The 13,681-nt window shown below is 45.7% G+C and overlaps 1 protein-coding gene across 2 annotated transcripts; it reads right to left on the reverse strand.

Moving 5' to 3' along the window:
- Positions 1-43: 43 nt before the first annotated feature.
- On the reverse strand, positions 44-12,916 carry si:dkey-178e17.3 (somatomedin-B and thrombospondin type-1 domain-containing protein). 2 transcript variants are annotated; one of them, XM_037483531.2, is made up of 5 exons: positions 12,438-12,916; positions 4,304-4,486; positions 3,895-3,985; positions 2,127-2,285; positions 44-1,164 (listed from the first exon to the last, which is right to left on the reverse strand). In XM_037483531.2, exons 1-5 carry the CDS (start codon positions 12,688-12,690, stop codon positions 1,059-1,061), a joined length of 792 nt encoding a protein of 263 aa, XP_037339428.1. In that variant the 5' UTR covers positions 12,691-12,916; the 3' UTR covers positions 44-1,058. The 2 variants fall into 2 exon arrangements, with proteins under 2 accessions (XP_037339428.1, XP_037339427.1); XM_037483530.2 differs by having other exon boundaries at positions 4,304-4,489.
- Between the last annotated feature and the right edge of the window lie 765 nt (positions 12,917-13,681).

Raw genomic sequence — 13,681 nt, forward strand, 5'->3', positions numbered from 1 at the left:
TGAGAAGATATGACGTGGTTGAGGGGCGAGTGAGAGAAGAAAGGACAGTATAGTAGTTTATTTTTCACTTATGGACAGTGTACAGAGTATGCTGTGCTGCACTAATAACATCATTATAATAAATAAACACACAAACACAGAGACATGGAGAGAATGTCATAACTCAGTCCGTAGAGGGTGGAGGGGGCAAAAAGAAGTGCAGATGGAGCAGATTGTTGGTGTAACATGGCGTACGCGGGTGGTTCTATTGGATGGCTCTTGTGAAAGGATTTGTGAGGACAGAGAGAAGCGCGGTGAAATCCTCCTAAATGGCTCATTCCTTCCCTCTCCACTCTCTCCAGCAGACGCCACGACTTCCCTCAAACTACTGAAACACCAGGAGAACAAAGTCGATGGAGAGACACGCACCTGAGAATCAATACCTGATGTTCAACTTGACTTGCTGCTAGAAATGTATTTTGACGGATAAAAAAAAGAACGAAGGGGACAACGCTGTGAAAACACAGATATGTTGACTCAAGGGATTAAGGTGGTCGGGTAAAATGAAGTGTCTCCATTTAAGGGGCGGCTGGCTGAGGGCTTCTGCCATTTGGTGTTTTTCGACTGTTGGATACAATAAGTGTGGATATACAAGTACACGTACATTACACAAACGCTCAAAGGTAGAAAATGTATAAAGCAAAATAATATATTTATATATTTATACATTATGCAATAACAAATGCACTGGAATTGATGGAGGTAGATAGCAGAGATTCAGAGGTAAAAAGAAAAACAACAAAGGTACATGGATGCTGCTGTGCTTTCAAAGGGAGGATAAGTACAAAATGTGGCTATAGTAGTTAAAGGACAGACCTTCAGTGTGCTTAGCTAATAATGTGTACAGTACAGAGTATGATGAGAGGGGGGAGCAGTGGCAGGATGCTGCTGATCTCCTTGAGTTTACCCGTCCGCTAATCAGGATGGGAAGGGGCTGCGTGGGGGGGGGGGGGTGGTGCTGATGGTGGCTGTTGTGTCTGGCTTGGTCTTCCGCTGTAGGCGTGTGGTCGCGCATCGTCTCAAACAAAGAGAACAGAGTAGGGGGGACACCGGCATCCTTCAGAGGACAACTCTCGCACCCAGGAACCATGACAGCCCGGCACCGAGGCCGCCGCCCAGAAGGTTCTGGTGAAAGAGAGAGACAGAGAGAGAGAGAGAGAGAGAGAGAGAGAGACACAGAGAGAGAGAGAGAGAGAGAGACACAGACAGACAGACAGACAGACAGACAGACAGACAGACAGACAGAGAGAGAGAGAGAGAGGGCCAGAGATGGGCGTTGAGATATTTAAGTCACATTACATTTTTATTTTTCATTCCAGTCTATGGTCGACATTGATGCAAATGTTAAGGCATATTTATTATTCAAAATATGTTATACTAATACCAAAGAATATTCATGGTGGGGGTTAGAAGACCACTTAAAAAAATCTTGGGGGTGGTGGATGACAATCTTTTCCAAATTATCCAATTTCAGACACACCAATGATGCTTTTTCTGACTGTTCACTATTGAATGTAGAACATAATTCTTCACCAATTGATGCCATGTCGAAAAAATACTTGTTTCTAACTGCACAACTAACAAAGGAACGATTTAAAATAGTATTTTAGTCTAGGCGTGGATTACACAGAATCATCTTTATTCATATGTAGGGTACAGAGTGTCACCCAAAGGGTTTCCCTTCTTTCAGATCCACAGACTTGCGTTGATTGAGCTAAATTAGGAGTTCCTTATTCAACATGCTGTACCTGTAACTGCATGCAAAGACACAAATTAGTCACGATTGGTGCCCAGCTCACAGGCTTGTTCCCTTCCTGATTTTCTCCAGTCAGTCTGCAGATGGCTGCGTTTAAAGCTGCTCCGCCCTAAACTGAGAACTTCAGTCTTTTCTTGGGGTGGTCGGGTTTAGTTGGATTTACTTGGGTTTAGTTGGGTTAATCTGGGTGTATTGGGTTTAGTTGGGGTTATTGGATCTAGTAAGGTTTATTTGGGTTTAGTTGGATTTATTGGGTTCATCTGGGTTTAGTTGAGGTTAGTTGGTTGATTGGGTTTAGTTGAGCTGGTTGATTGGGGTTAGTTGAGTTTACCTGGTGCTCTCCAAGCCGTCGCCTCCACAGCGGTCGGACTTTGACATGGCATCACTCTGACACTCGGCACAGACCAGCCTCTCTCTCACCAGCTGGGCGCTCCACAGTTTGAGTTTACAGGCTGCGCTGGCCTGCTTCACCCGCAGATACACGCAGTAGCTGCAAGCAGGGCCAAGAGAAAGAGGGACGGATGGTGGGACAGGAAACATGTTAAAAGTCATTTACAAAATAAATGAAATAATACAGGGGTCATAAGGTAGAAAGGCCTGGAATAGTCCTGGAATACAGAGCAGGTGCTGCTAACAGAGCCTGTAGCCAACTTTCCAACAAGGCCAACACAACAAGAGCAAAAACACAAAGTAATTAAGTAATTACGTAAATTAACAATAAATGCTTCATCAGTATATACCGTTGGGATTATTTTATCATTTTAAAATAGATGCTAGTATGAGGGGATATTTGAGTATACCAGCGAACTGGTTTGTGGTGCTGACCCTCAAACAAAGGATAAATCCCTCATAGCACTGAAATACTACCCTAGATATCCACAACACCCCTACATCTTAATCCCTGAAAGACTTTAACAAGCCATGTAGAAGTGTATGAAAACCCACAAAGGTGTTTTCAGTTAGTTTGGCTGATTAAACATCGGCTCAAGTTAAGAATTTATTCACAAATCTATCAATGGGAATGATGGAGGTGTAATTTGTCCCGCCCCTTAACAAGTGCAACAAAGCTCAGATGGGAACACAAGATGACAGTCTGCACACGCCCCCACTCTACTGAGAATGGAAACACCTGCCTCGGTGTTCAGAACATTTAAAGTCAGAACATCATCACTATAATACATTTTGAAACTTTCCCATCATTGGTTCATCAGAGAAAAACAAGTGATCCAGGGACAACTAGTGTCGTCATTTCCTGTCATTGTCACCCCTCATTCCCTGGGGTCAGCAGATGTCTGTGTGAGAGCCCGCCCTGGTTCTGTAACACGCACGCACGCACGCACACGCACACACACGTGTATGCGAAATCTCCCCCGACGCTTTGAATTTCAGTCAAAACAAAGTGATTTTTATGATCTCTCTAATCAGAGAACCGGCAGTGAATTTATTCACTACACGGCCTCCTGATTGTTCCAGCTATGAAAATAAATCTGCAATCAGCTCCTATCAAAGACAGCATACGCACAGTCTGGTGGGAGGGAGGTTTTCATATGGATCACAGCGACCTCATCAGCAAAAGGTCAGCTTGTGATGCAACTATTCAGCAGACAGCGTTCATATTACACAGTCAAAGCAATTTCAAGGCCCTGCGTGCTGTGGCAACCTCGGGCTGTTCTGACTTCTCTAATCTACTGGAGCACAAAGTTGATTCTCAAGAGAACTCTGACACTGAGTCAAAACGGAGGTGAAACTGAAATGAACCGGAAAGAAAAACATTGTGAGATCAACTAATAATAATTGCCAGCATAAAAGCTGATTATTGCTGATTATAGCATAGTGATGCGTATTAAAGATATACAAACTTTTGGAATATTGAAAAAAGAGCTTCTGTAAATCTAAATCTCTACTCAGGCTCAATCCATGTCTTGCCCTTTTCACCTGTAACTACCCCCCCCCCCCCCCCCGCACTAACATCTCATTAAAGCCATCAGTGCAGAGGCTCAGTATACTGAGCAGTGGGTGTGTGTGTGTGTGTGTGTGTGTGTGTGTGTGTGTGTGTGTGTGTGTGTGTGTGTGTCTGCAGCCTGGTGATGGGGCCTTACCTGGCCTTCTCCTCCTTCATCAGCATGTGAGGTCGACGCCAAGGGTCCTTGAAGTTCCTCTTAAAAGAATCCGGTAGGATCTTTGCCACCTCTGCAGATTGGGCGGACACAAATTAAAAAAATAAATGACAGAAAGGTCAGTGGAAGTATAAACACACTCCACATTTCTTGTGCCATGAATATAAACGACTCAAAGTGTTCTGGTGCATCATTGCTGGGAACCAGGCAATTCAACAGCAAAGAGCGTGACAGAGAGGTTTGAGAGGATACGGCTGGAGATAAGACGGTTTCTTACAGTAAAAATGTTAACAAGATGTTACCACAAAGGCAACTGACAAACTAAATCAACAGGTAACGGGGTTCAGAGCAGGTAGTGCGTACTGATGGTAGTAAGTGATCAGGGCCCGACCTTTGGCACTGCTGCATATGGCGTTGTTGCCGAAGCATCCCCTGCGCTGTTTGAGGTCTGGACAAGGCGTGCCTCCATTCCTTGGGGGGACGGACACTTGGCGAATCCTCTCCGTGCTGCCAACGCCGCACGGCGATGTGCACGGTGACCAGGGGCCCCACGAGCCCACCACACAATCAATGGCTGCTGGGGGAAGAACGGAGACAAAGAGAGAGCAGATGAGTGTTTCACTTGTCAGGAGACAAATGTTGGAGCAACAATGTTAGAAAAGTTTTATTGCAGTGTAAAATCATTGAACAGGATATTTATTAAAGACTTAAGCATTTAATCACAAACAATCATGCATCAAGGCTACTCAAAGCTTTCCTTCTTCAGCTTTGAGTTATAAAGTCTTAAGGTAATAAACAAATGTGGTCATCTCCACATCAAAGAGAAAGAAAGGGTATTGTCATCCATCAGTGAAGGAGATGGAAGTCAGAAAAGGAAGGGAGGAACCAATCGGAAACCTGAACTGATCTCTACCCCAGATGTAGTTGCAAATGTTCCCCTAATCTCTGCTGGTGCGTGAGCTGCCACACGCACACACTGATATGGGAGTTGCATAATATTGCGCCAGGGCATTTACCCGGGTCGGTGGGCGGGAAAACGAGCGACCGGGTCATTAGCGTCTGCCCCAGACTCAGGAAGTCTCCGGGGTCACATGTGTGGGGCCGTCTGAATAGGGGGCTAATTTTGTAGCCTGTCCTCTCTCTGCCACACATTTCATGAAACACACACTCAAATGCAGCACACCACATAAACAACCAGGCTTCCCCTTTGGTAGGCGGATATAAGCAATTACATAGGGCCAAGAGGAAGCTGTGTCAGTCAGATGGCTGCTTGATGAAAGCCCAGACTCCGGTCTAATTAAGCTCCATTTAGCGCTGACATTGAATAGCCATTTTGGGACGGAAGTGCCTGCTCGAACAACACCAAAAAACAGCTCAGAGGCATCAGAGGCATTTACACATTATTATTTTCTTAATTAGACAATAAATGATAATACACAAACTCATTAAATGTCTTTAATGTCTCTCTTTTTCCTGTTCACACACCAACACACACGCATTCACACAGCACAAAGCTGCAAATAAATAAGTATGTGTGTGAGTGAAAAGGAGAGAGAGAGAGCTTTCAAAGAGCCGCCTTTTCAGTTCATTCCCATGGTCCCATTGGGGTTTCAGAGGGGGAGGGGGCGGGCTGTCTCAGTGACACAGCAGATCCACAAAGCCACTGTGGAATCTCTGCATTCCTGCACATTAGTGCTGCCCACCTGACACTCGCTTTTTCCAGATCATCACACACACACACAACAAAAACAATGCTCATTCCACCCTCGGTCATCTACCACATAGACACACATAGTTACACTTTTTATCATGAGCTTTCTTGGCAGAACACTAATAGGCGTGGTCAAGTCTGCCGTATCGCCTTCGTACTTTGGCGCTATCCGCCTCCTCTTATCCTCCCTCCTTCTCCTGTGACATTCACACGGGGCCACTTCTAATGATACAGTTTGCCTTCCTCATTGTGGGTAAAGAAAGCACAAGTAAGCAGGTCAGGGCATTGGGGGGCAATAAAACCTGTAGGTTAGCAAGTTCCCGCACCAGAGGGGGAAACTATTGCCATCTCTAATTGACAGACACACACACACACACACAAGGCCCTGAGTGAGACTCTCAGACCTACTTGCCCCGAGCCACCAGAGGTCAGAAGGCAATTAACAAACTGGGGTGGTCGCCGGCTCTGTTTCTGGTACCACCAGTGCGACAGTCCCACCACCAACATGCTAGCCCTGCTGACAGCCTGACACAGCCTGAACCCCCACCCCCGGCCCGCCCCCATTGTTAACGGGAAAGTGCCCAGTCGGAAAGCAAGCCATTGCCTTCTGACCCCTGACCCCCCCATGTTTGGCTTTGGTTTTTGGATCAGCGTTTAAGTTTTCAAGTGTTTTAAAGTACTCTAGTGAGGTTCCACTCAAACGCTACTGACTAGATTTGTAAGGCCCATTTTATATAGAGGCCTAGGACACAAAACCTCCTTAAACTTGTACATTACACTTTAACAGAATGTTAATACAGCGGTGTTAAACCAAACAAAATAACAAATGTGGATCTGTTTGAAGGAGTTTATGGCAGTATGGCTTTTATTGCCAATTAAAAGGAACCAAACCACTTGCTGTGCATCCAACACTTTTATCTCCTTACTTGTCAGACAATCTGCGGTCACTCTGTCAGATAATTGTGTATCAGCATTCCTCCACTTTATCTTACTCTGCATGAAGTCAGCTTCCGGATCTAACAGACCTGATTTCCCCAATTGGCTTCTACTCCACCTCCCTCTTCCAGCTCTCCCTTAAGTTTTTAACCCCCATCTGGCTCCTTTTTTTTGGTCCATTTGTTTTCACCCTCCCACCCCTTGTCCTCTCGCTCCATCTCCTCTCGGATGGGACCCAGATGTCTAGTTGCTTCAGAGGACCACAACACCCTCGCGCCGCACATACAAATCTGCGCCTCGGCCCCATCAGCCAAGGGTTACGTTTGGCCAAACAAGGGAGAAGCCTGTTAATAGTGGAGAGGGACAAGGGACTGAGCCCTAATAACAGCTTAGGTCATACATATTTCCTGTAGACACCTTGAAGCTAATCAAAGCAAGAAGTTGTTACAAACACAACTGAGACAGACTTTCTGTTTGAGAATTGCACAACCTAAAAAAGTGTTTGCCAAGCATGGCCTCCCAACACTTCCCAACAACGCTAAAGCATATGTGGACAAAAGAATTCACAATCCTGACTGCACTTCATAACTGGAACAAAAGAAGAAAAACTTCAAATGTGCCAGAAAAAATGCTATAGCTAGCATGCTATTAGCTCATGGTATCAGTACTAAAACACTGACGTTGTTGCATGTTCACATATTCAGTTTTCAATGTTAGCATGCTAACATTTACCTACTAAAATAAAGAGGCGGATTTGGTCATAACACTAAAGGAAAGAGAGAGGGGGGGGGGCATGAATGTGTGTACCCATTTCCATGCTAATCCATCAAAGTTGAGAAACAAATTTACCCCCACAAACCAGAAATATCAACATCACAGTTAGGAAATGTTTGAGTCTAGTTAACACATTTTGGTTTGATTGACTGACCAACATTGTCATTCACAGAGATTTCATAGCATTGTTTTGGTATCTGAATAGATAGTTGCACTTTGGTGGAAAACGTGGCACATAGAGCACAGGGGGTGCCGCCGGTAATCGCAGGTTACAAAACCCCGACTGCTCCATGTCCCGTGTAGAAGTGTCCCTGAGACACCCAACCCCTAATGGCTGGTCTCCTTTACGGCAGCACACTCCTCCCACTGCGTGGGATGGGTTAAATGCAGAGAATCATTTTCCCACTGGATTTATTAAAAGATATTAATCATCATCTTGCCAGATCATTCTAGTTTAATTTGGCAATGATTTTGCATAATTCATCTCTTCTGCCACATTTTTTTTTTAAATTGACTGTTGACACCATCCAGGTTTAAAATGTGTTACATTGTTTGTGTTTTATGGTTATGTAGATTACAGATGAAGAGAACCTGTAGCACGTAGCATGTGTGTAGAGCATACAAACACCAGGAAAAACTGCAACAGCCGGCCCGTTTTAGACTAGCCAGCCAAAAACATCCACCACTCTAGAGGTCAGAAACGTGGGGGGAGGCGAAGGAAGAAGAAATAGGGAGTGAACGTCGTTGGAGTGAAGCAAATACCGTGGCATGACAGCGCTTCATAGAGAGGAAGAGAACCAGAGGATGAAGGATAAGCAGACCTCCGGTGTATTTGAGGCAGAGGCTACGGTACGCCTCCCTGCTACAATGACAACTACCAGGCTTCACAGTAGGAGGCAGCGGCCCCTTCCATCCTCCCGTGGCCCAGTTAACTCTCTGGAGCATGTGAAGAGGAATGAGCAATTAGAGACTCGCCGTAGGGCTGACATAGACATAATGTACTCCTACAACAGGAAAAAAACTCCCACCTCGAGTTCTCCGTTTTCAGGCGTAGAGTATTTAATGTTTACGTACTGTCCATCTGAATGTACCTGTATCCACTCTCTGTGTGAATAGTAAATTAAAAAAACACAATCTGTCTTAAGCAGTTTCTGAGAAAAAGTAGTTTGTGGGTTGGATAGACTGTCTCCAAGAAATGGACGTAAGCGTCGTGACGTCTCCCATTGGTTTGTGGACGGCCATTTTGAAGCCTTGAACTTGACCGTTAGGCATCTGCCGTCTTGTCTTCTATGCAACCAGTTAACAGAAGTGATATTTGGAATACAGAGAATCAAGAGAGAAATAGAGTCATATTCATTTTCTCGTAGATTTCTTTCTTTTTTGCAGATCCCAAAGTCGTTCCCTGCTGGCCTAATTGAAGAATGTAAGGTCTAACACACTTCCGCATTAGCTTTACTCAGAGGTGGGAAAAAGTCATTGTTATGCAAGTCACAAGTAAGTCTAAAGTCGTTGCCCTCGAGTCCCGAGTCGAGTCAAAGATGAGGCAAGTCCCAAGTCGAGTCAAAAGTCAAAGCCAACAAGTCTCAAGTCGAGTCCAAAGTCTTACCATTTTAGTTTTGAGTCATTTCAAGTCCTCTTATTATAGTGGGGACGGGGAACCCTGGGTGACAGACCTAGACTACGAAGGGAAGGGTAATGGTGGATCGACTGTGACTGTGTTATAGTACTTTAAAACGGACATTGACATAATGTTGGCGAGGATTTCCATCTGAGTCTGAATCCGGGTTCAAAAATCCAGATTTTTGTAACCATGAACGAGTTGTCTCGTTGATACGGTCAAATGGACTGCAGTGATTGGTTGTCGTGCAGGCAGCGCTCTCTGCATACAGGTGGCGCACATTTTTTTGACAGATGCAGATAAACAGAGCGGCGCGGCCGTGTGAAAATGCTTTCCCCAGTTTTTATGGGAAGTAGCAAGTCTTCTCGAGTCAAAAGGCTTGAGTCCAAGTGAAGTCACGAGTCATCGATGTTAAAGTCCAAGTCGAGTTGCAAGTCTTTGTACGTTTTGTCGAGTCGAGTCTGAAGTCATCAAATTCATGACTCGAGTCCACACCTCTGGCTTTACTGGTCAGGACTGGAGGTTGCGGCAGGGTTTGATTGGCAATACAGATACCTTAATCATTGGGGTATCTGGATTGGTTATATAGGACCTCAAATTTGTATGATACGTTCCCTCTAAACTAACTTGAAGGAGGTTGGCCCCCAATTCCTGTAAATCCTTAACCGTGTACTCCAGCACACATTCCTCAACTGAGCATACGTTTACAGAAACTCCTCAACACTGTTTAACATCATATCCTATCCTTCATCTGGACAACACCTCCCTATCAACTCTAAAGAGCTTTAAGTACACGTGTCCAAGTGGTGAAAAGAGTCCGACAGTTTTTTTCCTCTCAAGTCACCCACCCCACTTTCTTACACGAACACAGCCAAATTACAGACTTTGACGGACAGTAGACAGGCAGACTGCTTGGGGCTGCGTGGATCAGGATCAGGATCAAGCCTGCAGCAAGTCAGCAGCAGATGCTCTCGGGTTGCATGGGTAGGTGGGGGGTTCAAGGTGTTTTTCTCAGTATCACCCAGTGCACACTGATCCTGCTAGCAGTCATATTATCAATTTCATGTTCAGATTTGACCGAATCGAAGGCCGAATCACAAAGGAAATGTAGTTTCTGTGACCACGTTCATCGAGGAAACCACATCCAGTCTCTGACAAGACCTTAATACCACTCTAACCAAAAGCAGAAATGATGCTTACTGAGATGGATCACTTATCTCAAGTAAAGTTAAATGAATGTGATCTACAGTGCCTTCCAAAACTATTCACCCCCTTTGGCTTTTCATTTTATCATGGTATAATCACCAGACATGTCAACCCTCCCGATGTTTCCGGGAGACTCCCGAATTTCAAAGCCCCTCCCGAAAATCTCCCGGACCGACCTTTCTCCCGAATTCCTCCCGATTTCCACCTGGACAACAATATTGCTACACCATCAGACCGAACAATAATAAAGGTTACACCTTGAAGTCAAGCGCGGGATTTTATGTAATGGACCAACACAAAATAGGGACTCATCTGGGAGTCGGGGTTAAGTTTAAATGAATTTCAAAATTACTTACCAATAAAAATCTGTTGAGTGCATATGTATTCATCCTCTTTAGTGATTAACCCCTAACAAAGATGCTGCAACCAATTGCCTTCACAAGTCACAACTAAATGGGCTCCACCTGTCAGCAATTCTGTGAAAGCCAGAGTTTGTTAGAGAGGATTACTGAATAAAGAGCATGAAGACCAAGGAGCTCATCAAACAGCTCAGAGATAAAGTTGTACCTATGTATGAAGCAGGATTAGGTTGTTATAAATACCCCAAGTTTTCATCAAAAAACGGAAAGAACATGGCAGAACCGCAAACCTACCAAGAGAAGGCCGTCCAACCAAACGAACAAGCCACACAAGGAGAAATTAATCAGATACTCAACCAAGAGGTCCCTGGTAACTCTGGAGGAGCTTCAAAGATCCACAGCTAATGAGGGACATTCTGTCCACAGGACAACTATTTGCAGTGTACTCCACAATCTGGCCTTTATGGAAGAGGGGCAAGAAGAACGCTGCTGTTGAAAGTAAACCATAGAAAACCCGCTGGAGTTTGCCACAAGCCATGTGGGAGACACAGCAAAGTGTGGAAGAAGGTGCTCTGGTCAGATGTGACCAAAATGGAATGTATTGGACTTAATGCAAAACGATGTGTGGTAGAAACCCAACACTGCTCATCACCCTTAGCACAGCATCCCAACAGGGAAACGTAGTGGTGGTGGAATCACGCTCTGAGGATGCTTCTCTTCAGCTGGTACAGGGAAACGTCAGAATTGAGGGATGGAGCCAAATACAGGGCAATCTATCAAGAAAATATGCTGCAGGCTGCAAAAGACTGGGGCGGAGGTAATTCTTCCAGCATTCCAATGACCGTAAACATAAAGCCAGATCAAAGCATGTTCATGTTTTAAAGTAAACCTAGACATGGCGGTCTCCATCCAATCTGACTGAGCTTCAGCTATTTTGCCGAGAAGAATGGATGAACATTTCCATCTCTAGATGTAGGGGGTGAACACTTGTCAACAGTTTAGTTCTCATTAAAAGGTCTTGTACCTTCAAAGTACTATACATGTTGTGTTGATCAAATGTAAAAAAAGTATATTTGAAAGTTTGTAACACTCCGAAATGGGAAGAAATGCAATGGGGTTGAATACTACTGATAGTCAAGGCACTGTATATCGTATTGTAAAGTAAGCCATCCTATCAGCTGCAGTAGTGCGCCATGCTGCAGTTCAGCGCGGTTCCAGCAGGCGGCTCGGGACTCTGTGCAGTAAACAGCGGTCCAACAAACTGCGTCACAGCACTTTTGGGCACACTTCTTAAGCGACAAGATGCTGTCGCCCGTTAACATCGCGGCCCTGGTACGAACAAAACAAGAGCCCCCCGTGTGTTTACACCGGACGTGCCTACGTTTTAGGGACCAATCTACCCGAAGGTTGTTGCGTCTCTGCCACTACTCACACGCGCGCTCTGCGGTGACCCTGACCATCTTTGGCATTCCGTTTTCATGGTGTCCATTCCCTTAATTTGTCCATATATAGCAGCGGACAGCGGCGAAGAGAGGAAGGCGCACTGTGGGAGCCATCAGCCTCGTTCTCAATTGGGCCTCATTGTCTCTGAATCACGCAGATTCGCGACTTCGCTCACTCCACATCCCAAATGGATGGCTTTTTGGACCCAAAGGGTCAACCTCACAACCTAAAAACACACGCAACCTGCTGTGGGGAAAAATACCCCACGAAGAGCAAACATCAGCTGAGACAAGCAGCCACCATTGGGGCACTGAGGAGAGACAGCTATGTGCAGTATGTCTCAGTATGTCCAACTGTGTCCATGTCACCTCAACGCCAGTCATGGCTCAAATTAAAAGGCGTCACGGATCAGTCTTTAATTCTTCTCTTAAACATTGAGCTTCCACGCTTCTCAAAAAGCGCATCAACAGAAACTCACCAGACATTTGGCACACGCGCCGATAGTCCTCGCAGCAGTCTCCGGTTTTTTGACAGTAGGTATCGCAGTAGCACGCCGTCTTCCTCTCGCTGTATTCGAAGCATTCGTTGTTCCGGCCCGTGCAGCAGTTGGGGCTCTCTCTTTCCCCGCAGCCGGCCTCGGCCCGCGGGACGATTCCCCCGCAGAAAAACGCGAGATATCCCCAAACCACAAAGCAACAGAGGTGCGGCGAGCTCCATCCACGCGCTCCCATGGCGGAGAAGTTGCCACCGGTGGTCCTCAACTTGCTCACACGCACGCACACGGCAGGACGCGCGCACACACAGTCCGCGTGGTGCTGATTTACGTGGTAAAGACCCAGTAGATCCAAATCCCAGGTAAATTCGGCTTTGACTCCTTGACGCAAACAACCGATCCGTAAAGGTGGAGTCCGTGTGCGCACCAGCTCTCTTCTATCCTTGTGTTGGACACCGCCCCTTACAGCTTACTGTTGGCGTACAGTGCCCCCTCCCCACCCACCACCACCCACCACACCGCCTTCTCACCGGGTTGCTTAATCTGTTGCTCGACAAACTAGTGAGTGATGCAGGGTGTCTTATCTCAGTGTTGCTCCATCCTGAGACACGAGTGAGATGCAAATGGAAGATACATTTAGTTGTAGAGACAACCTCTCCGAATAGGTTAGATTATATAGAATATAGAATATTTCCATTGAAGCACAAAAAGCGCGAGTTGACTGATGTCTCCAATCAGAAGATCCCGTTCAGCACCACGGACAGCGGTGCCGCCGCTATAGGAAAGGAAGATGCGGACATACAAATAATCCAATCAAGCTGCTCAGAGGTCCCGTTTGGAGCAGCAGCACAAAATAAAAAGAATGAAGTCAAAAGCATCCACCCTTTAGACAGGAAGAACAATAAAAGTACTCACCCTCCACTGGATCAGAGCGGATGGGGGCTCTTGGGGAGAAACTGAGCAGGGAGGAGAGAGGGGGGAGCAGTGTTGCAAACCCCTCTGTGCAGTCAAAGTGAACATATCACAGGTCAATAAGTGAGCTCACTGATCCTCTAAAGTCACAACAGGGAGTGATACACACCAGTTCGGTCCTATATGGGGTCAACTAAAGGTTAATGGTAATAAAAACGTTTTATGTCTGCGCTTTGGGGCCTTTTACCTGTGGAAAATAGACATTTTCACTGCCTCAGGCCAAACAATGGATTAAACAAGAAATGGTTCTTTTAAAC

The sequence above is a fragment of the Pungitius pungitius genome, chromosome 5 (assembly GCF_949316345.1).
Source record: "Pungitius pungitius chromosome 5, fPunPun2.1, whole genome shotgun sequence".
Lineage (NCBI taxonomy): Eukaryota > Metazoa > Chordata > Actinopteri > Perciformes > Gasterosteidae > Pungitius > Pungitius pungitius.

What these genes read in the sequence shown, in the direction of transcription:
- si:dkey-178e17.3 (XM_037483530.2), bottom strand. Translation starts at nt 12,690, where the DNA reads ATGGGAGCGCGTGGATGGAGCTCGCCGCACCTCTGTTGCTTTGTGGTT. An exon ending in GCGCGTGTGCCAAATGTCTG is followed by an intron (nt 4,490 to 12,437) that starts GTGAGTTTCTGT and finishes TTCTTCCCCCAG; the next exon opens with CAGCCATTGATTGTGTGGTG. An exon ending in ATGAAGGAGGAGAAGGCCAG is followed by an intron (nt 2,286 to 3,894) that starts GTAAGGCCCCAT and finishes CCCTGCTTGCAG; the next exon opens with CTACTGCGTGTATCTGCGGG.